Source organism: Lepidochelys kempii, chromosome 27 (assembly GCF_965140265.1).
Source record: "Lepidochelys kempii isolate rLepKem1 chromosome 27, rLepKem1.hap2, whole genome shotgun sequence".
In the NCBI taxonomy this organism is placed as follows: domain Eukaryota; kingdom Metazoa; phylum Chordata; order Testudines; family Cheloniidae; genus Lepidochelys; species Lepidochelys kempii.
The window spans coordinates 18029647-18053305 of record NC_133282.1 but is presented as its reverse complement, the minus strand read 5'-3'; the positions used below and the strand labels follow the sequence as shown (position 1 = coordinate 18053305).

The following is a 23659-nucleotide window of genomic DNA, read 5'->3' as shown; positions in this document are numbered from 1 at the left end:
GGTTCCCTCCTGAGATGCCCATGGTGCTGCTCTGCCCCAGACTGTTGGCTGACGCCAGTTGCCGCCACCTCTGTCCAGCTGCAGCAGGAAGCCGTGAGCACCAGCCTGGGAATGAGATGGTCAAACAGCCTGCAAAGCAATCCCTTCTCGCAACCCCCGCCAGGGGCTACCCCCCCCCGGCCCTGACTCAGCTGGGAGCCCAGGGTAGACCGCTCCCACCACGTGCTCTGCGGTGCCCTCTGCCCCTGGGCTGAGCCCTGTGTCCCTCAGAGTTAATCGTGCACAGTGGGCTGGGACTGCCAGCTCTCCCTGGCACACCTCCCTGCCAAGTGGTGTCTCCTGCCAGCTGGAGCTAGAGACTTGGGCCCCTCTAGTAATTGTACCATGAGGCCAACCCCAGCTGAGCTCAGGCCCCTCTTGTGCCAGGGGCCATGAACCAGCAAGAGTCTCTGCCCCAGAGCTCCCAGTCTCAAGCAGAGCCAGGGGGATGGGACTTGCCCAAGGTCACACGTGAGGGCCAAAGCAGAGCTAGGAAGTGAACACTGTCCAGGGCTCTGCCCACTGGCCCCTGTGTGTTGTGGGTGTAAGTGCAGCAGTGTAAGGACGAGGGCGACATCCGGTAACTGCCCAGAGATCTCTGTGCTGACTGGTGCCGCTAAACAGCAGCCGGTCAATATGGCTAGGCCGAGGCATCCTTCATTCAGGCTCAATGGGACAAGCAATTAAATATCCCAACATCTAGCAATAGCTGGAAACAATAGGAGACCACCACCCATGTCATTGGGCCACAGGCTGGAGTGAAGCTTTGGGGGTTGGACTAGATGACCTTCTGGGGTCCCTTCCAACCCTGATATTCTATGATCTGAGAGGTTTCCCCAGGCTTGATTGCAGATGCAGGTGTTAGGGCTGGTTGGTTGCAGCTGTGTGCAAGAGAAAGCAGAATACCAAGAGAACGGTGGGAGAAGCAGTGGAGAGCATGGCCCTGAGTGGGAGCCAAGACAGCTGCTTAGCGTACAAGACTGGCTCGAGGGCTGGCTGGGAAATGGAGCCAAACTGCCCCTATTTGTTTCCTTGCGATTCAGGGGCATTGTGGGTCAGACCAAAAGTCCATCTAGCCGTATCCTGTCTTCCGACTGTGGCCAGTGCAAGGGGCCCTAGAGGGAATGGACAGAACAGGGAATCATCAAGTGATCCATCCCGTCTCCCATTCCCAGCTCCTGGCAAACAGAGGCTAGGGACACCATCCCTGCCCAGCCTGGCTAATCGCCATTGATGGACCTATCCTCCGTGAATTTGTCTAGTTCTTTTTTGAACCCTGTTATGGTCTTGGCCTTCACAACATCCTCTGGCAAGGAGTTCCACGGGTTGACTGTGTGTTGTGTGAAGAAATACTTCCTTTTATGTGTTTTAAACCTGCTGCCTGTTAATTTCATTGGGTGACCCCTAGTTCTTGTGTTATGAGGAGTAAATAACACTTCCTGATTCACTTTCTCCACCCCAGTCATGATTTTATAGACCTCGATCATATCTCCCCTTAGCCGTCTCTTTTCCAAGCTGAAAAGTCCCAGTCTTATTCATCTCTCCTCATAGGGAAGTCATTCCATTCCCCAAATCATTTTTGTTGCCCTTTTCTGAACTGTTTCCAAGTCCAATAGATCTTTTTTGAGAGGGGGCGACCAGAGCTGCTCACAGTGTCCAAGGTGTGGGCGTACCCTGGCTTTATATAGAGGCATATGATGTTTTCTGTCTTATTATGGATCCCTTTCCTAATGAGGCCCAACTTTCAATTTGCTTTTTGACTGCTGGGCTCCCAAGAAATTGCTGGAACTTCTGCTACTGGGAATAACCGGGTCAGGCCCTGCCTGGGGGCTGAGCTCAGGGTGGGGCTGCCCTCCCCAAGAGCCCGGTTTCTGTGTCTAGCACTGGATTTGGTTTTGATTTCTGTCTGTGACGGCTTGGCTGGGGGATCCCTGAGGGGGACTCCAGGGCAGTGCAAGCAGCTGGTGCAGCGACCTGCGGATTCACTGTGGTGTAGCCGAGCCCTGCGCTGGGCTTGTGACTTCGGCTCCCGGATCCAGGTCAGTGTAACCTGGGTTAAGCCTGCCCGGCGCAGGGGGGCTGGAATAATGGGTATGGGGGAGGCGGGGTGCTGAGAGCCATTGAACCAAACTGTAAATCCTGGGTATAATGGAAACCCTTTCAAGCCAGGGGGGTGCTGCAGCCCCTCCCAGCACCCCCAGTTCCAGCAGCCCTGGGTGGGAGCCGCAGCTGGCAGGAGGTGGGCGGCCAGGCTCGGCGGGGGAGCGGAGCTGCTGTGAGACCCCCCCTGGCTGGGGCTCCCGGAAGCGTTTTGCTTTCAGGCTCTGAAGCGAGAGTTTAAAAGCCCAAGGTCTCGGGCCTTGGCTGGGGCAGCTGCCGGGCCAGTGGGGAGCAGGCGACTCACCCGGGTCCATTTGCCAGCGGGGTGATTCTGGGCGGAGAGGGGCGCTGCTGGGCGAGAGGTGCCCGTCTGCTCCTGCCGCCCGCCCCTGCCCTCGCCCTCCGGCTGGGGGTACCCCCTGGGGCCAGGGGCTGCTGGCTGGCACAGGCATCCTGCCCAGGCTCACGGACGCTGGGGGGTCAGACGAGCTGCCCTGGTACCTTCTAAGCCCAGGGGTCCACGGTTCTAAGGTGCGGGGCTGGGGCAGCGGTGGGTGGCTCAGTGGCCCACGCTCCTGTCTGACCGGACCGTTCTCTGCCTGCAGGGAGCTTGGGCGGCCAGGCGGAGTGGAGGGGGTAGATTGGAGGAGGCCAGGAGAGGGGATGGAAGGTGTCGGGGGGATGATGGATTGGGGGCTGGGCAGGGGGTGGAGAGAGGGGTAGGCTGGAAGCCCAGTAAGGAGTTGGGAAATGGGGGATGGGGGCTGATCAGGGGGTGGAGAGAGGGAGGGGTTGGAAGGCAGGGCAGGGGGCTAGCTTTGCTTTGTCCATGCTAATACCAGCTTTGCCCCCTTCACGCTGGCCCTGCGCTTCCTGCAGGTGCCCAGTGCCCACCCACATGGAGCTGCGTGACTATCAGTGGGAAGTGATCCTGCCCGCCTTGGAGGGCGAGAACATCATCATCTGGCTGCCCACTGGTTCAGGGAAGACCCGGGCAGCCGCCTACGTGTGCAAGAGGCACCTGGAGACTCGGAAGCGGGCCAAGGTGGCCGTGCTGGTGAACAGGGTGAGACTGGCTTTGCACTGGTCGGGGGGCATGGCTCATGCCGGGGTGGGGCTGATTCTCCCAGCCTAGCCTGCCCCGGCCAGACATGATGGGGAGGCAGGACGTGTTGGGGCTGCAGCCGGAGAGGGGACCAGCCAGAGTGAGGAGCCGCCCCCGCCCCAGGCCTTCAGCTCTTTGCACAACAAACATGCTACATGTTACGGAGGAGCCGTGTGGGCTGAGTCCCCACGTTCGCTGGATGGTCGCCATGTGCCAGGCGGGGCTGTGGGGGCAGAGGGCATTTGGGCTAATTACCCACATCAGGCTGGCCTCACGGTCTCAAGGGGGTGGATTTTACGCTGGGGGGGAGCTGTGTTCATGCAGCGGGTGGGAAAGCAAGCAGGCAAGACACACCCGCTTCCCCCTCTGCCCAGGTAGCCGAGAGCTGGCTCAGTCCCTTTGGCCAGACATCTCTGGAGGCTGCAGCCTTTCAGCTTGCACAGCGGCCAGGTCTTGTGGCTGCCCATCCTCCCCCACGGCCGAGCATGGCACCCCAGCACTGTGTGCTGTGTTCTCTGCATAGCTGGTCCATGTGAGAGGATAACAGCCTACTACTGCTGCTAGCTAATGGCATTATCCTGTTAGCTCCAGTGATGGAGAGGGCTGTGCTGAAGGTCCTGGGTTCAAAACCTGCCGAGGACCCATGCTAAGGAGGGAGGGTCCCCAAACACCTGCTCCTACGCTGGAGCCCCCTAGACCGGCCGGGCGTGGCTGGCTCGGGGTGGGCAGGGGCTGCTCTGCTTGGCCTCTGTTGTCCATGGGAGGTCGCTCAGCTCAGCAGCCAGGGCTCTCCCCAGACCCTGCTCTCCACCCCACCCGGAGCTCAGGGAAGGTTCTGGGCTGACGCTCTTCAGCACACAAGCCTCACTGGGCGTCTCTTGTGTGCTGGGTCGCTAGGTGCACCTGGTGGATCAGCACTACACGCAGGAATTCCACGCGCTGCGGGATCGCTTTCAGGTCACGCCCATCAGCAGCGACAGCGACCGGAAATTCTTCTTCTCCCAGGAGGTGAAGCTGAGCGACCTGGTGATCTGCACAGCGAAGATCCTGCAGAACGCCCTGACCAGCCAGGACCAGGACATGCACGTGGAGCTGACAGGTAGGAGCCCGGCGGGATGGGAGCCGTCCCACGTGGGGCTGGGATCTCAGGACCGGATCCCCAGCTCAGGTCAGTTGGGTGTGCTGATGTCAGTGCTGATTGACACCGGCTGAGGATCTGGCCTTTGGTTACTGCTGACTGTGCACAAGCCAGCGAGAAAACCCAGCTTGACTCTCAGATCCTGGGGGATGGAGATGGTGGGAGCGAGAGAAAAGGGCTGGTCCCTGGGCAGAGCCCTGGGCTGGGAGCCAGGCCACAACGTGACGATGGCCGATTCATTCCCTGTCGATACAGTGGGGACAGTGAGCCTGTCCTGCCTTGGAGATCAAAGGGCGGGAGAAGGGCCAGTGCCGATGTTTTGTAAACTGCCCACATTTGATCTGGAGTCCGTGGGAGGCAGACAAGACAGTGTCATTCCCCTGCCCTCGGCAGTTGCTGGTCACCTCACAGAGCAGACCCTAGCTCTGCCCACACGGTCCCCTTGCTGAAGCATCTGCACCTTGAAATCCTCCCAGACTTGATGTCTCCATTTGGCAGCTGGGGACTGCAACCCAGAGAGGCTAAGTGATGTGCCCAAGGCGCCCCAGGGAGTCTGTGGCAGAGCTGGGAACTGACCCCGGGTCCTCAGCTAGCACCATAGTCACTCCCGCTCCTTCTGGAGCCTCTTCCCACGCCCCATCCCCATCAGCCTCTCTCCAGGCCCCTCAGCTTGGCTCAGCCTCGTCTCCCTGGGCAGATTTCTCCCTGCTGGTGATTGACGAATGCCACCACACCCACAAGGACGGTGTCTACAACCAGATCATGGAGGATTACCTGGAGCGCAAGATGAGAGGCGAGCGGAAGCTGCCGCAGATCCTGGGCCTCACCGCCTCTCCCGGCACCGGGGGAGCCACCAACTTCCAGGGGGCCAGGCAGCACATCCTGCAGGTGAGTGGAGCGTTCCTCGTGCCCCGCATCCCAGCTAAGAGGGGTACGTGGCTGGCTGCCACCCCAGTGGCCCAGGAACTGCGGCACCTCCCTGAGATTGCACCAGGCTTGTCTTTTGGCTGCTGGAAAAGGCCCTTGGAGACGAAATTGGGGCCGTGCAAGCTGTCCACCAAGGGAGCCCATCTCCTCGGCATCTGGTCACCTGACACACCTGAGATTCTAGCCACGGCAGCCACATGGATCACGGAGCTGCAGTGTTGTTCCCTCTGGCGTCTGTCAGGGGATGTCTTCAGGGTGTGGGGGTGTGAGTGGCTGCTGGTGCCACGCTGGGATGCTGATGGTATCCCTGCCTGGGTACATCTGGGATATCCCCCCCACCTCCTTCTTTGCACTGGGACCTTCCCAGCTCAGTGCGTCCAGGCATGTGCCCTTTGGCCCCAGACTAGTGCCTGTGGCTCAGAGCAGGATGCCGGAGGGGCTGGCATGTGGCTCATACGGCTCTCGGGGGGGTGGGTGTTTAACCCTTTTAGATCTGCGCCAACCTGGACACCGCCAAAATCATGTCGACCCAGAAGCACCGTGTCCACCTGGAGGCTCAGGTCCCGCAGCCCAGGAAGCAGTACGATGTGTCCCACGAAAGGCTGCAGGTATAGGGCTCTCGGAGCTGCACATGGGCGCGGACCCCAGGGGGGAAGAGAGAGACCCCACTGCAGGGGAGGCCAGTGACAGCCCTTCGGGGTTTAAACCCCTCAGTCAGCTCCGCTTAGGTCAGAGCCTGGGAGGTGGGCAGGGGTGGCCGAGCCAGGGCCCTTCACAGCTCATCCCATAATCAGCTGGGTCCCCTGTGGTCCCAGCCTGCGACCCGGCTTGCACCGTGCCCTCAGGGCACGCCGCGGGCAGCAGCCTTCCCCTGGAGACATTGAGCCCCTCTGAGCTCCCCCGCCGCACTCTGCTCTCCAGGATCCCTTGGGCAGGAAGCTGAAGGAGACCATGGCCCACATCCACCAGTACCTGGACGTTCGCGGCGTGCCACAGGACTTCGGCACACAGATCTACGAGCAGCGCATTGTCGAGCTGGGGACGGAAGGTGAGGGGCTGTGCCCCAGTGCATGGGGGTTGGGAGGATCCATAGAAATCTAGAGCTAATCAGGGGGAGGAAGGTTGGGCTTGTGGCTCAGGCATTGGATTGGGACTCGGGAGCTCTGGATTCAATTCCCAGCTCCGCCTGGCCTTGGGCAAGTCAGTTCACTGCTCTGTGCCTCAGTTTCCCCACCTGTAAAATGGTGATAACGATCCTCTCTTTCAACTGAAGGGGCAGGGCTAGTCTCTTATCATGTGTCCACGTGGTGCCTAGCACAATGGGATCCCTCCAGGCGTTACTGTGTCTACACACAAATGGCTTAGATAAACCACCTGGGCTCCAGAACGGGCACCCACGCAGATCCCAATGGCAGTGCTTGCGAGAGGGCAGAATCCTCAGCATGTCCCTTAGCTGTGGAACTCCCTGCTGCAGGGTGGGAAGGAAGCTAATAGTCCTGCAGGGTTTTTGCACGGAACAGTGCCTGCAGTGACCCGAGCCATGAATCCGATCCCAAGGATTGTGCAGCCTCATGCACCAAGGCGCAAAGTGATCCGGGGAAGGAATTACCCCGCCCCTCCTGTGGGATAGCCTGGGCCTCTGATCCCGCCCCCCGGCTGCTGTGGGGGACTGAACCAGGTTATACTGCTCAGTAACCACAGTCACCAGCGTGGTATTTTCTGTTACTGCCTTTTCCTCCTCACTGTGTAATGGGCATTTGAAACATGCTTTCTTCCTGGAGCTGGGAATAGAACCCAGGAGTCCTGGCTCCCAGCCTCCCCTGCTCTAACACTAGATACACTCCCCTCCCGGAGCCAGGAATAGAACCCAGGAGTCCGGAGCCCGGTCCCCGCACTGGCCCCGCTGTCAGTGACTGTCCAAGGCACCGTGCCGGGGACTTGGCCCTCAGCAGCCGCTACAGTGGTTTTGTTCCTACGTCCCCAGGAGCCGAGTCGTTCTGCCGTAAGAAGCGTACGTGCGCCATCCACCTGCGGAAGTACAACGACGCGCTGCTGATCAATGACACGGTGCGTGCCATCGATGCCTTCAGCACCCTGGACGACTTCTACCAGCTGGAAAAGGCCACCAAGGTTCTGCAGGACCCCACGGAGCGCTTCCTCGTCAGCACCTTTGAGGGTGAGGGCTGGAAGCGGGATACGGGGGGGACCTGGAGAGCCCATAACAAAGCAAGGGGAGGGGTCAGCTAGGACCAGTGTGCTCATCTAGGTAGGCCTCCTGCATAGGGCAGGCCAGAGAACCCTCCCCAGGAAGTGGGGGCAGGTACCTGCCCAGACAGGCAAGTGGCAGAACTGGGACTAGAACCCATGTGTCCTGACTCCCAGTCCAGTGTCCTAACTACTAGGCCATGCTGCCCCTCACAGTGCTAGGGGCATGGGACCTCTCTCTGGGAGGACTCGCTGCCGGATGTCCATTACGTGTGAAGAGCGTTAGGATTAATGTAACCCATGGTGGGGAGCGGGGCCGGTCCCCAGGAGCGGATAAGAGCCTACTGCAGCTGCCAGCTACCAGAGTCGCTCCTTTCACCTCAGCGGTAGAAGTCTGTGCTCTTAGCGCTGCAGGCCCTGGGGCTGAATCCTGGGCCAGGGTGCGTGTGCTGTAAATGAGCCCGGGGGCTCGCTGGCTCAGAGCTGCAGTGCTCATCCGTCTGTGCGTCCCGTTGCAGAGAACAGGACAGCCCTGCTGGCTCTGGCCAGCGACCCGCGCTACGAGAACCCCAAGCTGAGCAAGCTGGAGGAGATCCTCCAGGAGCAGTTCAAGACCCCAGACAGCTCCCGCGGCATCATCTTCACCAAGACGCGCCAGAGCGCCCACGCCCTGCACAAGTGGATCCAGGAGAATGCGAAGCTGGCAAGGCTGGGCATTAAGGCAGCTGTCCTAACTGGAGCCGGCTATAGCAACCAGACCAAGCACATGACCCAGGTGGGTGGGTGTGTGCGAGGGAGGGGGCAGACAGGGTGAAGGCAGCAGTGCCCAGCATGGCTCTTCTCAGCCCAGGAGCTCCAGGAGCTTTGCACACACACACCCTCTTGAGAGAGGAGCGAGAAACTGAGGCACAAAGAAGCAAGTGCCGTGCTCCCCAGGCTGGTGACAGAGCTGGGAAGAGAACCCAGATGTCCTGACCCTCAAGCTGTATCCCACTAGGACCCAGTCTCCTCTCGCAGCTGGGAGAAGAGAACCCTGGAGTCCCAGCCCCTCCAAGAGCTGGGAAAAGAACCCAGGAATCCTGACTCCCACCCCCTCCTCTGTTCTAACCACAAGGGCCTCCCCGTGGAGCCTCTCCTGCCCCACCCCACCCCACTGGGTGAGCTGAAAGAAGCGTGAGGGACCTGTCCCCTCGCATTTGGGAGGGAAGGAATGAGTTAGTAGTTTTAATCCGTGTGATTCTCACCCTGTCGTGGCCCGGGGGGCCCTGGGGCCGTGTCCTGGGGAGTCCCCATGCAGAGCTGCAGCTTCGGACTCTGTGTCCCAGGTCCCATCTTTCCAAGGTTCCCTGTTGTCCTTTAGCCCGGCAGCTGGGCGATTGCAGACAGGCCTGCCTGGGACCCTGGAACGGGCCCCTGCAGCACCTGGGTCCAGGCCCGCCGTGGGAGGGAACGTTAGCTCCATCCCTTCTCTCTTCCCAGAACAAGCAGCAAGACGTGATCAAGTTGTTCCGCAAGGGAGACTTCAACCTGCTCTTCTCCACCAGCGTGGCCGAGGAGGGCCTGGACATCCCAGAATGCAACATTGTGGTTCGCTACGGGCTGATGACCAACGAGATTGCCATGGTGCAGGTAGCCGGCCGCTCCCGGGTCCTGGCCAGGCTCTTCCCTTGTTCCCCGGATCCCTCCCTCCTGGCTCCGAGGGACCGAGCACTAGGCTGGGCTGTGCGTCTCGGCTCCATGGGGTGGGGCAAGCTGCTGCCTTCCTCGGTGCAGGGGGAAGCCGCCTGTCCCAGGCCCACCTGGCTGGGTCTGTCTGACACACACCTGGCCCCCGGCTCCCCGGAGTCCTGCTGGGCGCCGCTCGCAGCCGGGTCCCTCTCGATGCAGCAGGTGCAGAGCTCAGGAGCAGGAGCTGTGCAGCGAGGCCAGGGCCACATGGGGCACAGAGACCAGACTCCCCACTGCTCTCTGGGGGGCTCCCTGCAGGCCAGGGTCTAGGCATGCTGGTGGGGGGGCTGCGCCCACGAGGTCTTGCATCCCCAGTGCCATCTGCCAGCACCAGAGGATGGCGAAGCCGCCCACACCCAGTGGGCTCAGCGTTCCCCCAACCCCCTCGCTAGGGGGCGTTGCAGACCTCCCATCCCCCTACTCCTGGGTAGGGTGTGGGGAGGGGTGCTGCCGGCGCTTTCCCTGGGCTCCTTCCTGAGCTGACCTCAGGCGTGACCCGACTGCACGTCCCCGTTTGCACAGGCCAGGGGCCGCGCCCGCGCCAAGAACAGTCTGTACTCCGTCCTCGCCAAGGCCAACAGCAAGGAGGTGTCGCGGGAGCGGCTGAACGAGACCCTGGAGGAGCTCACGCAAAGAGTCATCGAAGAGGTGCAGGCCATGCCGGAGAAGGAGTACCTGGACACGGTGAGGGGGCCGTGTCCACGCGCCATGGTGCAGAGGGGGGTTCCCGGTGCATTGGGCCCACTGGCACCTCAGGCCCCGTTCTCCACCCCAGCCACGCTGCTCAGACAGCCTGCTCGGTGCTAAGGCCCCCACGTGCCCGCCCCAGGCCGGCGGTGGGGACAGAGCGGAGCTGAGGGGGCTGGTGGTGCCTCTTGCCACGTGTCTGTGGGTGTCTCGCCTGCCGTGGTGTTCCCGCCACACCTCCGTTGAGCTGCCCTCCCCTCCCACAGATCGCAGCCCTGCAGCGAAGCGCCATCGTTAGCCAGAAGGTGAAGAGGGCTGAAGGCAACCAGAAGCGGCAGCTGCACGAGCCGGACGCCGTCCGCCTCCACTGTATAAACTGCAACGTGGCCGTGTGCCACGGCAGCGACCTGCGCACCGTGGAGAAGATGCACCACGTCAACGTCAACCCGGACTTCAAGTGAGGGCGGACTGGGGGGATGGGGACCGGGGAGGGGACCCGCGTGAGCAACGGCCCCCATATCCCCCAGGGGCACCCGGCCATTTGCTCTGTGTGGGCTGCCAGAGCTGGGAGGGGAGGTGGGCAGACGCCTGCCAGCACCCCCTGGGCCAAGGGAATCTGGGGACAGTCGCTAGATGTTCCCCGACCCCCTGCCCTCAGACCTCTCTCATTCTGCGCTGAGGCCCCCTGCCTGGCAGCCCTGCTGGCCCCTCACTCAGCGCTGGGACTCCCTGCGGGGCTAGGGCTCCCTAGCAAGATCCTGGAGAGACACGTCTTTCGGCCCCATCAGGCCTGGATCATTCCCGTCTGCTCCAGGGAACAGCTTGGCCATACTTGGGGCTGGGATTGTCCCTCTTCCTGGGCGGTGGGAGGGCAGCTCCCCTCCCCAGGTGGCTGCGTGCTGGCTCCAATTGAGAGCTCTGCACTCTTGGCTCACAAGCACCCTCTTAGCTTCTTATGGCAACGGCTCTTGGTGCATTTCCTGCAGGATTTACTACAACGCCACGTCCGCCAAAATGGAGATTCCCCGGAACTTCAAGGACTGGAAGCCAGGGGGCAGCATCAGCTGTGCCAGCTGCGGCCAGGTGAGTCCGCGGCTGGGGAACCCGCTGGGGCCGGGCAACGCTGTTAGCTGCTTTCATAGGTGACTCTCCCTTACTGGGTAAGCTGGCCCTGGGGTCAAATTGGAAATAGTCCCAGTTTGCGTGGACAGAGTCCAAGTGACGGAGAACCCACACATCCCTTGGGGATCCCAGGCTGCCAGCCCCAAACATTCAAAAATCATGAGGTTTCTAAAAAGGTGGTTTCTGAGCCTTTAGGAGTCACAGCTCCCCTCCTCCCAGCTTTTCTGCAGAGCCATGAGGGCAAGAAACTTCCTTTTTCTTTTAAGGGAAAGCTGAGATTTCCCCCCCCCCATCACATGACTCCAGGAGCTGGGGCTTTAAGGAAAGCATCAAATATTAAATCCTGGCAATTGGGAATAGTGCGGTCTGCGCTGATGGCTAATTATTTACATTTCAGAATTTCCAATGTGAGTTTTTCTGCATTAAACTTCCAGCCATTGGATCTTGGGTGTATGTGGGAGTGAGTGTGAGCATGTGTCTGTGTGTGTGTGTGTCGGTGTGTGTGTGATTCAGGTATATACACTCACCCGTCTATGACTTGGAGCCATTTGTACAATTCAGCTTGGGGATCAGATCGGAAGCCCCGTCGCCCAGATGTGTGACCGTTTTGGTCCCGGCGATTTGCGGTGGGTCCTGACTGTCCATCCAGGTGATGTGTCCCTCGTCTGTCCATGCAGGCCTGGGGCATGGAGATGATCTACCGCAGCGTGACGCTGCCCATCCTCTCCATCAAAAACTTCGTGGTGGCGACACCGGACGGGAACAAACAGACCAAGCAGTGGAGCCGGGTGACTTTCGCCATCGAGGAGTTTGACTATGTGGAGTACTGCAGCAGCAAGCTGGGCATGTAGCACCCGGCGCGCTCAGGAGACTGTCCGAGCCCCAGGCACCCTCCCATGGTGATAGGGAGCCTCAGCCCAGCCCTTGGCATGGTAGGCGGGAGCGCCCCTCCCGGAGATCAGCACTGGGCACAGTGGAAGCATTTTAACCCTGCTTTGTCCAGGTGTGGCTCTGTCTTTCCTCCATAAGCTCTGCAGCACCCGGGCACTAGGCAGGAGCAGACCAATGGAGGAGTAAGAACCCCCTGGAGATGGGGGCCCCCCTGCGCTCCTGCCCCCTCTGCTCTGCTGGGCCCCTCTGGGCCCGCGCAGAATCAGGTGCAGGATTGGGACCTAGGGGGGCTGCCTCCCCCAGAGACCAGACTCTGGGCTGAGAGGTGGTCTAGGGATGGGACTGAAGTGTCCCGGCCAAACAAGGCAAGGGACCATCGAACCATAGGGTTAGAAGGGACCGTAGGGGTCATGCAGTTTGACCCCCTGCCAAGATCTGTACTGTTCAGCCCAGGATTGGCCAAAAAATCCCTTCTGCCCTCCCCAGGCATCTAACGCACTCCCCCATCCACCCTCCTCTCCACCCTGCCCTGCCCTCCCCCTCAACACTCACTGCTAAGGGGCAGAGTGGTGTGACCAAAGCACAGCCCTGGGATGCAAGACTCCTGGGTCCTGTTCCCAGCTCTGCCGCTGACTCACTGGCTGATCTCACACACGTCTCGTCCCTCCTCTGTGCCTCAGTTTCCCTACCTGGCAGCCAATGGATAATGCCGCACCCCTTCTAAGGGGCATCTGAGGGTAAATGTCTTTGTGGTTCTGTGAAGGATGGTACGCATCTCTCCCCCGGCCCCTGTCCGGGAGCCCTCCCCGCATCTCGGTCACAGTTTGCAGTGATTCTGCGCAATGCACACAGGCCATGTTTTTTCCTGTTCGGCTGCACGAACCCGAGTGCGTGTCAATTGCAGCAGCGAGTGATCGGTTTGCAGGACTGCCACCAGCCCCTCTGCTGTCCGAACCACTCACCCTTGCAGCGGCTCGTGCTTAGCCGGAGGGGAGAAGCCAGTACGAAAACAGGCAAGTTCTTATGAAAATTGGAAGAATAAAGCCAATAGGGGGCCTCCTTGAGCCTCTCGGGGCCCCACACAATTGCTTAGCCTGCGTATGCCTAGTGCCAGCTCTGGGTGGGTAGGAGGGACAAGCCCCACGGAGTCACTAGACACCACACAATGCGGTCGGGAGCGGCCGGCGAGTTGCTTTGCGCGCTGATCTCCAAGCAGCCTGCTGCCACTTGGGGGGTTTGAGGCTGTGACGCTGGCAGGCCAGGTGGCAGCTCATGCCGCCGTCCCCAGGCCTCAGCTGACCGCTGACAAATACACAGCGGGCACCAGTCTGGCTCCCCGGGGGTTTGTAGTGATAAACCAGGTAGTAGAATTATCAGCATGTGCTTAGTATTTAGACTTCAGCGAATTGCTGTGAGTTGCTACGTGTGTTAATCTCCGTCAAACTCTGTATCCCACCCTGTAAGGTAATAGCTGAGCGTTTGCGCTGTCAGCCTCTGTAACTGTGTAAAGCCCCGGACTGGAGCGAGAGCGATTAGTGTGAAATGCTGGCCCCCGACGGCAGGCGTTACCGCCAGCCTACAAGGAAGGCCCAGCCACACCATACGGACTAGAGCAGAACGTTAATGTGGACAAAAGACTTGGTTGTTTACGCTCCCTCACCCTATTAAGATGAGTCTCGCCCGTGAATTCCTCCCATGTCCCATCAGCTGAGTTTCAACTCCGAGCAGAAGAGGAGAAGGGAATAAAAACCCCTCAAAGGAGGAACCGGATCTTTATGCTCCTTTGCATAGGACAAGACTCGCTAGGCATAAGCAAAAGATCCCCAGCTGCTCAGCCCGGGTTGTCCCTGCAGGAGACACAGAGCTTGCATAGCATAGAAGCGTCTGTGACTTTTTCAAACTGAAGATTGGAACTCATTTGTGTGCATCTGTTTACCTGCTTTAACTGTATAAATAACTCGGATTTCCTTTTCTATAGAATAAATCTTTAGATAGGTTAGTATAGGATTGGCTACGTGTGTCATCTTTGGTGTGCGATCTGAGGTGCACTTAACCTGGGGTAAGTGATGGCCCTTTGGGACTGGGAGTAACCTGAATATTGCTGTGATTCTTGGTGTAAGGGACCATCTCTCTCAGAGGCAGGCTCACCTGGGTGGCAAGACAGATCAGAGTATCCCAGGGGACTGTCTGTGATTCCGTGGCTAGGTGGTTATGGTGCCTGTGGAGTTCACATGCAATAATGGGCTTGTGCGATCTAAGCATGGCGCTCACAGCCAGGTTGGGGTTCGTGCCCTGCTTCCTAACAGGCTGCCACTCACGCTCTTGAGCTGCTGCAGGACAGCTTGGCAGAGGCATGTGGTCTCAGACCATGTCTGTATTTGCCGAGTTTCTCTTAGATGGAAGAGTGCAGGCTAGAGGCCCGAGGAAAGGCAGAGTCCATGAGCCATCTCGCATATCATGCCCGCCAGCCCGCTCAATGCGCTCATGTCCCACGAAACATGGCTCCAGCGTTCACAGCCCCTCAGAACAGCTGATCTACAGACCTTGTGAGTGGCACATCCAGGACCCCATGGGCACGGAGCAGCCACAGCCCATGAGTCTCTGCCACAAACACTGAGCAGAGCAAACAGCCTGATTAAGACCTGGTCTGAAGAACCCCCCCGAGCTCATTTTGTCCACCTGACAGGGAGGAAGCAGCCTGGTTGGGATCTGAACCTGCCCTGGCGGGTATTTCAGAGCTGATGTTCAGACCCTTCTGGCAGGAGATTAAAGGATTAAAGTGGGAGCTGCAGCCAGGCAGGTCTGAGAACCAGCCAAAGTGGCAGTCTGTAAATATTCAGCAAAGTTATTTGGCATCACAAGGGCAAAGGGAGACTTGCTCCTGGCACATCAAGACAGCCCCTGGCAGCCTTGCTAGGGCTTTTCTGCATCTAATTTTTTGCTTTTTAGTTAATTTGCCATGTTGCATTTTTAACACCTGAGCAAAGTGGCCAGTGAATCCGATCTGGCTGGAACGGCTGATCCCTGCGCTGCTGGGAGCATAACTACACCAAGGGGCTAAGGGATAGAGGAAGGCACATGCCCCCGCTCCATGGCCCAGCCAGCCAGTGGAGACTCTGCAGCAGCCATCAGCACCGGGGCAGAGTTGTCTTAGTTAATGGGATTGGTTTGTTCTTCACTGGGAACTCAGCTGAGACCCCACCAAACTCATGGCACATGCCCAGCTGTTTCCTCCACAATGCATCAGCCTCTCCCATGTGGGCCAGCCCCACCCTCCGTGTAGCCCTGAATGGATTTAATTTGCAAAATCAAACTGATCACAGACAACAGGTTCGGGACTCAAATGGCGACCTGAGAAAAATGTATTCGGGCTGAGTTTGAGATGGGTTAGCGACACACGGAGGCCCAAAAGTTCTAATCAAAAGCCAAAGCAAACGGTAAACACTGGGCAATAAATGGACACAAAGTATAAAGCTGTCCACAAAGTTGACGTACTTACAACTTCATGGAGCAATGAAAATAGAGACAGAAGAGACAGGCAGTGGAGGGCACCATAAATTGCCTATGTCCTTCTGATGCCCCACTGGTAAATATCCCTACATCAGTTTTTGTACCCCTTTGTTTACATATTAACATCCCTGGCCATCGATAATTAAATCTCCACCTCTTGTCCATATGCGGCCTCCTAGGTAACCATAATTAATGTTCTAATTAGTGATAGAGCTATTTGTGTCAAGACATTCATTAACATTTTCAATGCACTAACAGCAAGGGGCATTACTAAACGCCCGACCCCCCAAAAAATGCCATTCAGATTTCATGATTTGTGGTAACTTGTTTATGCCACAGCTCTTCGCGTTGCACCTCATCACCCCGGGTCACTTACTCCTCCTGCCTCTGATGCTGGCAAACTTTGAACTCCCAGCCTTGAGCCGAGTGCCAGGCCTAGCTTAATGCTACCCCTCAGCTTGTACATTCTCCCACTTGCGTTTCAGCGAGAGGGGCCTGGGCTAGATGACCTCCCGCGGTCCCTTCCAGTCCTACGATTCTATGTTAACATCCCTCAGCCAGTTGCACCGTCTCCGTATAAAGTACGGTTGTTTTATAACCCCTGCAGGCTCAGGTTAGGGGGGGACAGACCCACACTCAGCCTGCCGCAACAGCAAAGACACAGTGGCTGGCTGGTTCTTTATAACGTCTCCAGGGCGAGGCAGGCCCCAAGCAAAAAATTTGCCACCCCAAGTTCTGAGAGCGCAACTGCCCAAGCAAGCAAAAAACAAAGGGGACCCAGAGCCGGTCCTGGTAGCACGCTGTGTGAGAGAAGGTGCTGTCCCGATGCAGTGATCTCTGGAGGGCTGGCGCGTCAGGCCTGGCTCTAGGGGGGATCTTTGCATGGGTGCACTAAGGGGAGTAAAACAGGCTTTATGTTGGCCTGAAAACTAAGGGCTTGGCTACAAAGGGAGTTAGTCCAGATGAACTGCTCCTAAATTACTCCCTGTGTGAATGCTCTTACGCTGCAATAAACGTGTCGTTCCAAAAATGAATCCACTTCAGACGTGGATTAAGCTCATTTGAAATAACTGTTTGTCTGCATAGGGAAGTTAATGTGGAATAAGGGAGGGTGTGAATGTAAAGTGTCTTAATTACCCCGATTAACTCCCTATGTGGATGTTTTTATTCTGGAATAACAGTGCCTTGTTCTGAATTAGTGTCTTAAATTTATAGTGGATTAAGTTAATTTGGAATAAGGCACTCTTATTCCTGAACAAACGTGTCCACATGTGGCATTAACCAAGAAGAGTTAATCTGCTTTACATCCACACCCTCCTTTATTCTGGATTAAGGTTCATGTGTAGACAAGCCCTCAAGTAAATCGCCCCAGTCTGGCCTAGCTATATAGGAGGTTGGCCTGGTGCACAAACCCCTTGGGTAGCCAGGCCCTGGCAGCCTGGACCTGCATTTCCTCACAGCGTCACTAGAGGGGAGCCCAGGCCTGGTGACTGAGCTCAGCCCCTCTCTCAGGGCTCTGAGCGGCCGTGGGGGCGCTGTGCAGCAGTAGGGGGGCTCTGTCCCTTGGGGGGGGGCTGTGAAGGGAAGGGCCTGTTACTGCTGGGCCCTAAGGCCGGCTGCGAGCCTGAGCTTGGCTCTCAGAGGCAAGCAGCAAAGTGAATGAACAGAGGCGGCCGTGTGGGGCTCTGGTCCCAGCTCGGCCAGCGGTGGGGCAGACGAGGCCCCACTTAATCCAGTGTCTGCTGTGTAAACATCCTCCTGGGGCCGCTCCCAGCATCCCTCAGCCCCGGGCCACGCCGCCCAGCCTCCTCGCAGCCCCTGGCGGCCCCGGCTGCCCTCCCTGGCTCCCTCAGATGGGCCCTGGGGCCTGCAGCCAGCTCCGGCTGGCTGGCGGGTTTGGTGTTCGCCGTGGACTCCCAGTGCGTGGATCCCGATGGCCAAGCAGTGGCCCTCTTGGCCGCTGTGCTGGGAGCCAGCGGGGACCTCCAGGGCCAAAAGAATAAGCTCCAGCAGCTGAGGTAAACGCCATGGCCCTCTGGGGCTGTGACTGCCCCGTATCGGGGGGTCGGGGACGCCTGCCGGGGGACAGCCGTGAGAGCTGCGTGGGGGGCGGGCTTTCGGCTCCCCCCAGGCTGAGCAAGCGCTCCTGGGCCCCTTGCAAACGCTGACGTGTGGGGAGTGGTGGGGGGCTCAGCTCCCGGGGTCCCTTGTGATTTTCTCTGTTGCCCGCCAGCCTTGTTACAGCCCCAGGGGCCCTGGCCTCACCCGGTGGGTTGGTTTGAGGGGGGGGGGTGTTTCTAGCCTCTGCCTTGCTCCCAGGGCTGGTGAGCAGCATGGGGCCCGCTGAGCCCAGCCCCGAGCGCTAGGGGAGCGACAGAGGCTGCAGGGGGTCGCTCGGCCGGAGCCTGTTCCCGCGGGTGAGTGATTTACGCTCTAGTTCCCACCCCATGCACTCCAGGGTGGGTTCCCCCCTCGCCTCGCCCTCTGCACCCCTGGGGTCTCCCCATTCAGGGGCTTCTGCCCTTCATACCCAGCAGGCTGCCCTGCCGGCGGAGTCTAGAGCTCTCTGGCCGTGGCCCCCGTGCAGCTCAGAAACATGGCCTCCATGGCTGTTCTCCTTGCACTGGTATAGAGCAAGGCCCATTACTGGACGGAGGCAGCATGGCCTAATGGCTACAGCATTGGACTCGCACTCAGGAGCCTGGGGTTCTAGTTCCTGGCTCTCTCACTGGCCTGCTAGGTGACCTTGGGCAAGTCCCTTCCCCCCTCCGTGCCTCAGTTTCCTCCTGTAAAACAGGGATAAAGCTGCTGACCTCAAAGCGCTTTGAGTTCTGTGGTGGAGAAGTGCGGGCTGAGAGCTCTTTGTTCCTGGCACCATGGAGCAGACGTTTACACTGGTTGCTTTCTAGGCAGCTCAAAGCACAACCCCAGAGGGTGAGCAGAAGGAGTATTTCCTCCTCCCCAGCTACCATCCTGCTCCATGTGCCTGCAGGTCTCGCTCTCTCAGACCCAGCTCCTCCCCTGCTTTGTGCCGTGACAGCTTTGCAGAGTCTGTCGGGCTCCCGGGACCCCAAAATACTGGGGTAAGGGTGGGGGGGCCTCTCGGCTAGCAGTGTCATGAGCTCGTGGCCACCAAAGGTTAGTGGCTTGCCAGGAACACACAACGCCAGGGCATAGCTTGGACGCCCTGTTGTAAAACCCACTGGTCTCTGAGGCAAAGCTCTACTTGCTGCTGGTTTACAGCTAGGCTGCAGGGAGACCTGGTGAATAGGGAGTCAGGACTCCTGGGTTCAGTCCTGGTTCTGCTGCTGACTCCCTGTATGACCTTAGGCAATGTGGCCTGGGAAGGAACTTGCCCATCTGTAAAATTGGCAGACCAGCCCTGCCCATGTCTCTGTAATGCTTGCAGAGACTGAAAGCTAAAGCAGGAGCTAAGTGTTAATATGGTCACTAAAGCCACTGCCCTGGCTGGCAGTGCAGGGTCCATAGCCAGTGTGGTCGGGGGCTGAGCAGACAAGCGAGCCAGTTACGCCCCAGCTGGAGGGAGAACCTCCTTATGGCAGCAGCTCCTGGCAGATGGAGTGAGAGCACCCTGGCCCTCTCCCAGCTGATACTCTTGTCTTTGTTTCCCTGCAGCATATGGGTTATGGAAGGTCCTGTCTGTGCCACCTGGGTGCTCAGCAGGGGCCCAGGAAGAGGATGGGACAGACCCTATGGGAGCAGAGCTGACAGCAGGGGCAGGTGAGAACCTCTGTACGGAGCACATATGATCAGGTACGTGGACAGAGAATTGCTCTCGGCCCCCACACCAAGCTGAGTGGCGCAGTTGGTGACCGGGTGGTAAAGCAGTGGGAGGACGTGGGTGAAGGAAGAGCCTGGGAACCCAGTGAATGCAGCCTTGGTTGGCTGGCCCGGCAGAGAGCCCCGACGCTCAGTGGCGATTTCAGTGCCTGAGTGGTGACCTAGTGCTGCAGAGCAAACAGCCCATGCGAGCTGCTGGCTTTGGTGATCTCTCAGAAGCTGGTATTTGGGTGCAAAAGCATGAGATGACTTTTTGCCAGGATCAGGTCAGTTTCCAAGGACCTTCCCATGGCACAGGCCCCTCCCGGCGCAGAGCTTTGCAGTCGGGCCACGTGGGGCGGAAGGATTTCACGATGCCCACGCAGCACGCACCGGCTCACAGGGTCTTGGTTGGGAGTTGGATGCCAAACTGCAATCTGTGGCTGTACAGCCCTTCCCCCGACTGGCTACGGAGCGTGAAATCTGCTTGTTGCTGCGGCCAGCATGGCTCGTGGCACCTGTGTCCGACTCATCCGATGCCTTAGCACCCTTCCCTGGCTTTTGTAATGTGCAGCCCGCGTCAGATGCTGGGGAATGGGGGGTGGGAGGGGCTCCTGCGGCAGCAGGCAGGTGCTGAGTGGTAAGTACAAATATCCCTTGCTCTTGGTCACGTCAGCATCCCCCCTTTCCACCCCCACCAGGGCCTCGCCTCTTGCTGCCAGCACTCCCGGGTGCGTTCTGCTATTTTAAGTGGCTGCTAAGCCAAGTTCAAACCCTCCAACCCCTTCAACCCATTAGGAGGCAGGTGGGTGACATCTGTCACTTTCCTCAGTGCTGCCGTCCCCGGGCTCATCCTCTGAATCTGATCCAAGCCCATCAAACGTCTTCCTGAGCTGGCTTGGCCCAGGCCTGGACATGAGGCTCATGCCATTCCCGTGTTCCCCTCCATCTCTGGACCGCGCAGGGGGGAACCTGGCTAATTAGCCCTGTAGGAAGGGAGCAGTTGTCAGTGTGATTGGAGGGATACTGCTGTGATTGATGCCGGTTGGGAAGAGCTGGCTGGGGCAAGCAGCTTCTGTGCAGTGTCTAAGCACCATGTCCGTAAAGCAGGCCTCCCGGGCGCTTGCTGCTAGAGACCACTGGCCTGTGCAGAGCTTTGTTCTTAGCACAGTACACGGAGCTCTCTCTTGCTCTCTGGGAGAAAGGCGGCTCAGGTGACGGGCAGATGCCCTGCTTGTGGGGGGATGTTGTACCTTTGGAAATAGCTGGCTTGTGGGGTGAGGATTTTGAGCGGCTGCTCATCAGGTCAGATGGTGGTACCTGATCTAGCTCAGATGCCCTGACTGGGGAATCATGGCAGGTTTTCTGCTTTGTCCATTTCGGGAGGGGAACAGCAAATAGTTGGGACGATGCATGAACTGGCTGTGCAAATGCAAGAAGCTGGGTTCGCCTTGCTGAGTGCTATTGGTTTGCGGAGCGTACGTGGCATTTGAAAGCCCAAGGTCTCTGCCCCAAGGAGTCTAACACAGTGGAGACACGTAAGGTGGTGCGTCCGACGCCAGTGGGTGCAGGGATGCGGTGAGGAGAGGGGTGTAGGAGGGGATGGTGCTGGGTGCCTGGGAACAGGGAGCCTGTTCTAGGTGAAGTGGGAATGACGGCCCGAAGGGGCGAGTGAGAGGAGATGGCGGGGAGCTGACGCAGACAGAGGTAGGAGTGGGAGAGGGGACTGGGGGCGATGGACTCACAGCATTGCATACAGGTGGGCTGTTCAATGAAAGCTAGGGAGGTCAAGGGCAGGTGACTCCAAACATTTTGTTAGAGAGCCCCGTGACCGCGGTACAGAGCAGCGATTCCCGTCTCCCGCGGAGCAGCCGTGCTGCTCAGCTGTTCAGGTCATTCCAGTATCGATCCCATCTGTGGCACCGCTGATAAGATGATCTTGAATGGAGGCTCGACAGCAGCCCTTCAAAGAGCGGCGTGACCGAGAAGCGGGGGGCGCTGCTGCTCAAGTCTTTAACCCAGCCGCGTGTGTGGGGCAGCGAGAGGCACTGGCTCAAAGTCAAGGCGGGCGGAGGATTTAACAACCAAGTAACACAGCGTCTGGCTCATGGGGAGCGTGTGTGAAATGCTGGCTAACAGCCTAAAACCTACCACGGAGCATTCGCTGTCCCAGCCCTGGTGGAGGAATCATCTGTGTGCCCTGCTCGGTGCTGTAGGAACACAGCGCAATGACAATCCCTGCCACAGGGACACCTGAGCTGGTCCCGGCCCTGGTCCCTTATGGCAGAGGGTCCCCGGTCTGTGGCTTTTTCTGCAGTAAAGACAATGAAAATACACCAGTGCTCTGCTCCTGGTGCTTCCCATGGAAACTGCCAGGCCAGCTCCAGCGCAGCTGACACATGGCCATGGGCGGGAGGAGACGGTCTGTGCAGTGGTGAACGGGCGGGAGGAGACGGTCTGTGCAGTGGTGAACGGGCGGGAGGAGACGGTCTGTGCAGTGGTGAATGGGCGGGAGCTGAGAGATCCATAATGACTGCATGGTGCAGACCCCGCTCCCATCCTTGTGGTTCAGACCCATTGTCTGCAGTTCCTCCAGCGGGAAGGGTCTGATGCAAAGTCCCAGGAGGCAGGTGGGGCTTCCAGGCTGAGCCCATTGTCCCAGGCCCCCCTTTCATTGATGAATGGCCTCTTGAGGCAGCAGGGTCGATTCAAACCATCATTTAACCCTTTCCTTTCAATTCCCTGGCGTTGGTGGGGTCTCGGGTCAGACTTGCTGTCACGTGACTGTAACACTAGCTGGATGGATGGAAACTTATCACCACAGGGGTCCTGACTACAGAGGAAACTCGGCAGTTTCATCCCTGGTGGAGGAACAATGGCTTTTCATTCATGACAGGAAGTTTTATGGCGATGGGCAATGATCGCGAATGGGCTGCAGCGGGGGTGGAATTGTCTCCAGGATCCATTCAGCCTTTCAGCTGGGACCGCCGATGGGGATGCGAACCAGGAGGTTGTTTTATGGGTGCCCAGACCCAGCTCTGTTCACTCCTGCAGCGAGGTCAGTGAGGGCGAAGCGTCGGGGCCCAACCGACCCGGTGAGCCCAGGCTGCAGCTTCTGCTGGCAGACGTGCCACTGAGGTGCATGCCACCCGCTGTCTCCAGGTGGGAGCCCATCCCCTAACGCGGGGGGAAACACATTCTCTCATTGTGGCATCCATGAGCCCCTCAGAAAGTGGCAGTTTCACCTTTCCGACCCCGGGGGTTTAAAATCTGCTCCATTCTCCTCGGGAGCGTCTTGGATTGGCCCTTCCTTCACGCTCTATTTTGAATACAGGCTTAGAGAGACTGACAGATTGAGTTCACCAACAAGAAGCCCGAGATGTGATCACAGCTTGTTTCTACCTTCCTAGGGAGAAAATAGCAGGTACTAACGGGCTCTCTGACCTCGCAGGGAAAGGCAGGACAGGCACCCAGGCTGGAAGCTGAAGCCAGACAAATTCCAGTTAGAAATTAGGCAGTTTTTTCCCAGTGACCCATTGGAAGAGGCTCCCAAGGGCAGTGGGGGATTCTCCATTCCTTGGTGTCCTCAGAGCCAGACTGGCTGCCGTTCTGGATGACACATTAGCCCAACACAAGTTACTGGGCTCAGGACAGGGGGAAGCAGGTGAAAATCTCTGGCTGGCTTTTGTGTAATGCGGGAGGCCAGGCTAGATGATCTAATGGAACTTCGTTGGGGAGCTGGCCGCGCTCTGCATGCTTCCTTCCTGTTCAGAAGGGCCGGGATCACGGGTCTTACTCCGATTGCGTAGAACGCTGCGCCCGTGCCCCCCAGGCTGAGAGCGGCTGTCCCAGGGGGTGGTGAGAGCTGCTGCTCAGACATGGGAGTACAAGCAGCTCTCGGAGCCAGGGTGCTGGTGCCAGGAGAGGTTGGGCAGCGGGCGGGGTGAGGGGCAGGAGAGGGGTGCAGAGAAGAAGTTTGTCAGCTAGAAAAACTGAGCCACTGATGGGACCCAGGAGCCAAGGTGGGACAGCTGGGCCCATGCGAGGGCAGCCGAGGAGAGGGCAGGAGGCATCAGGGCGCAGGCTGGGGGGGGAGCTGGGGGCACAGAAGGGAGTTCATTCCCAGGCATGAGGCTGGGCTCAGAGCTAAAGTTTCCCAATTTAGGGGGAGCTTCAGTTCTGGCACTGACTCGCCACAGAGCAAAACTGGGACTTGTTTGGTTCCCCCCCCACCCCCAACCATATTCTAGACCCTCCCCCCAACAAGGATGAGCTGAGATGTCCCTCAGACCTTCTGGGCAGTAAGTGCGGACGTGGAGCCAGCCTCACGGGTAGAGGGAACCCAACTCTCCATTCAAGCCCTTGGTGCTTCCCTGGGCTGAGCGGGAGCCCCCTTCTCCAGGCTGTCCTGCCCACGTCTTGCCCTG

At 58.7% G+C, this 23659-nt stretch overlaps 1 protein-coding gene across 4 annotated transcripts; it reads left to right on the top strand.

The window, feature by feature from the left end:
- Positions 1–31: 31 nt before the first annotated feature.
- On the top strand, positions 32–13946 carry DHX58 (DExH-box helicase 58). 4 transcript variants are annotated; one of them, XM_073326123.1, is made up of 13 exons: positions 32–2078; positions 3019–3205; positions 4142–4343; positions 5080–5270; positions 5801–5917; positions 6231–6357; positions 7294–7485; positions 8033–8289; positions 8994–9143; positions 9765–9926; positions 10196–10386; positions 10916–11012; positions 11729–13946. In XM_073326123.1, exons 2-13 carry the CDS (start codon positions 3038–3040, stop codon positions 11900–11902), a joined length of 2028 nt encoding a protein of 675 aa, XP_073182224.1. In that variant the 5' UTR covers positions 32–2078; positions 3019–3037; the 3' UTR covers positions 11903–13946. The 4 variants fall into 4 exon arrangements, with proteins under 4 accessions (XP_073182224.1, XP_073182222.1, XP_073182220.1 ...); XM_073326121.1 differs by lacking the exon at positions 32–2078 and adding an exon at positions 2105–2670; XM_073326119.1 differs by lacking the exon at positions 32–2078 and having other exon boundaries at positions 2943–3205.
- The last annotated feature ends 9713 nt before the right edge of the window (positions 13947–23659 follow it).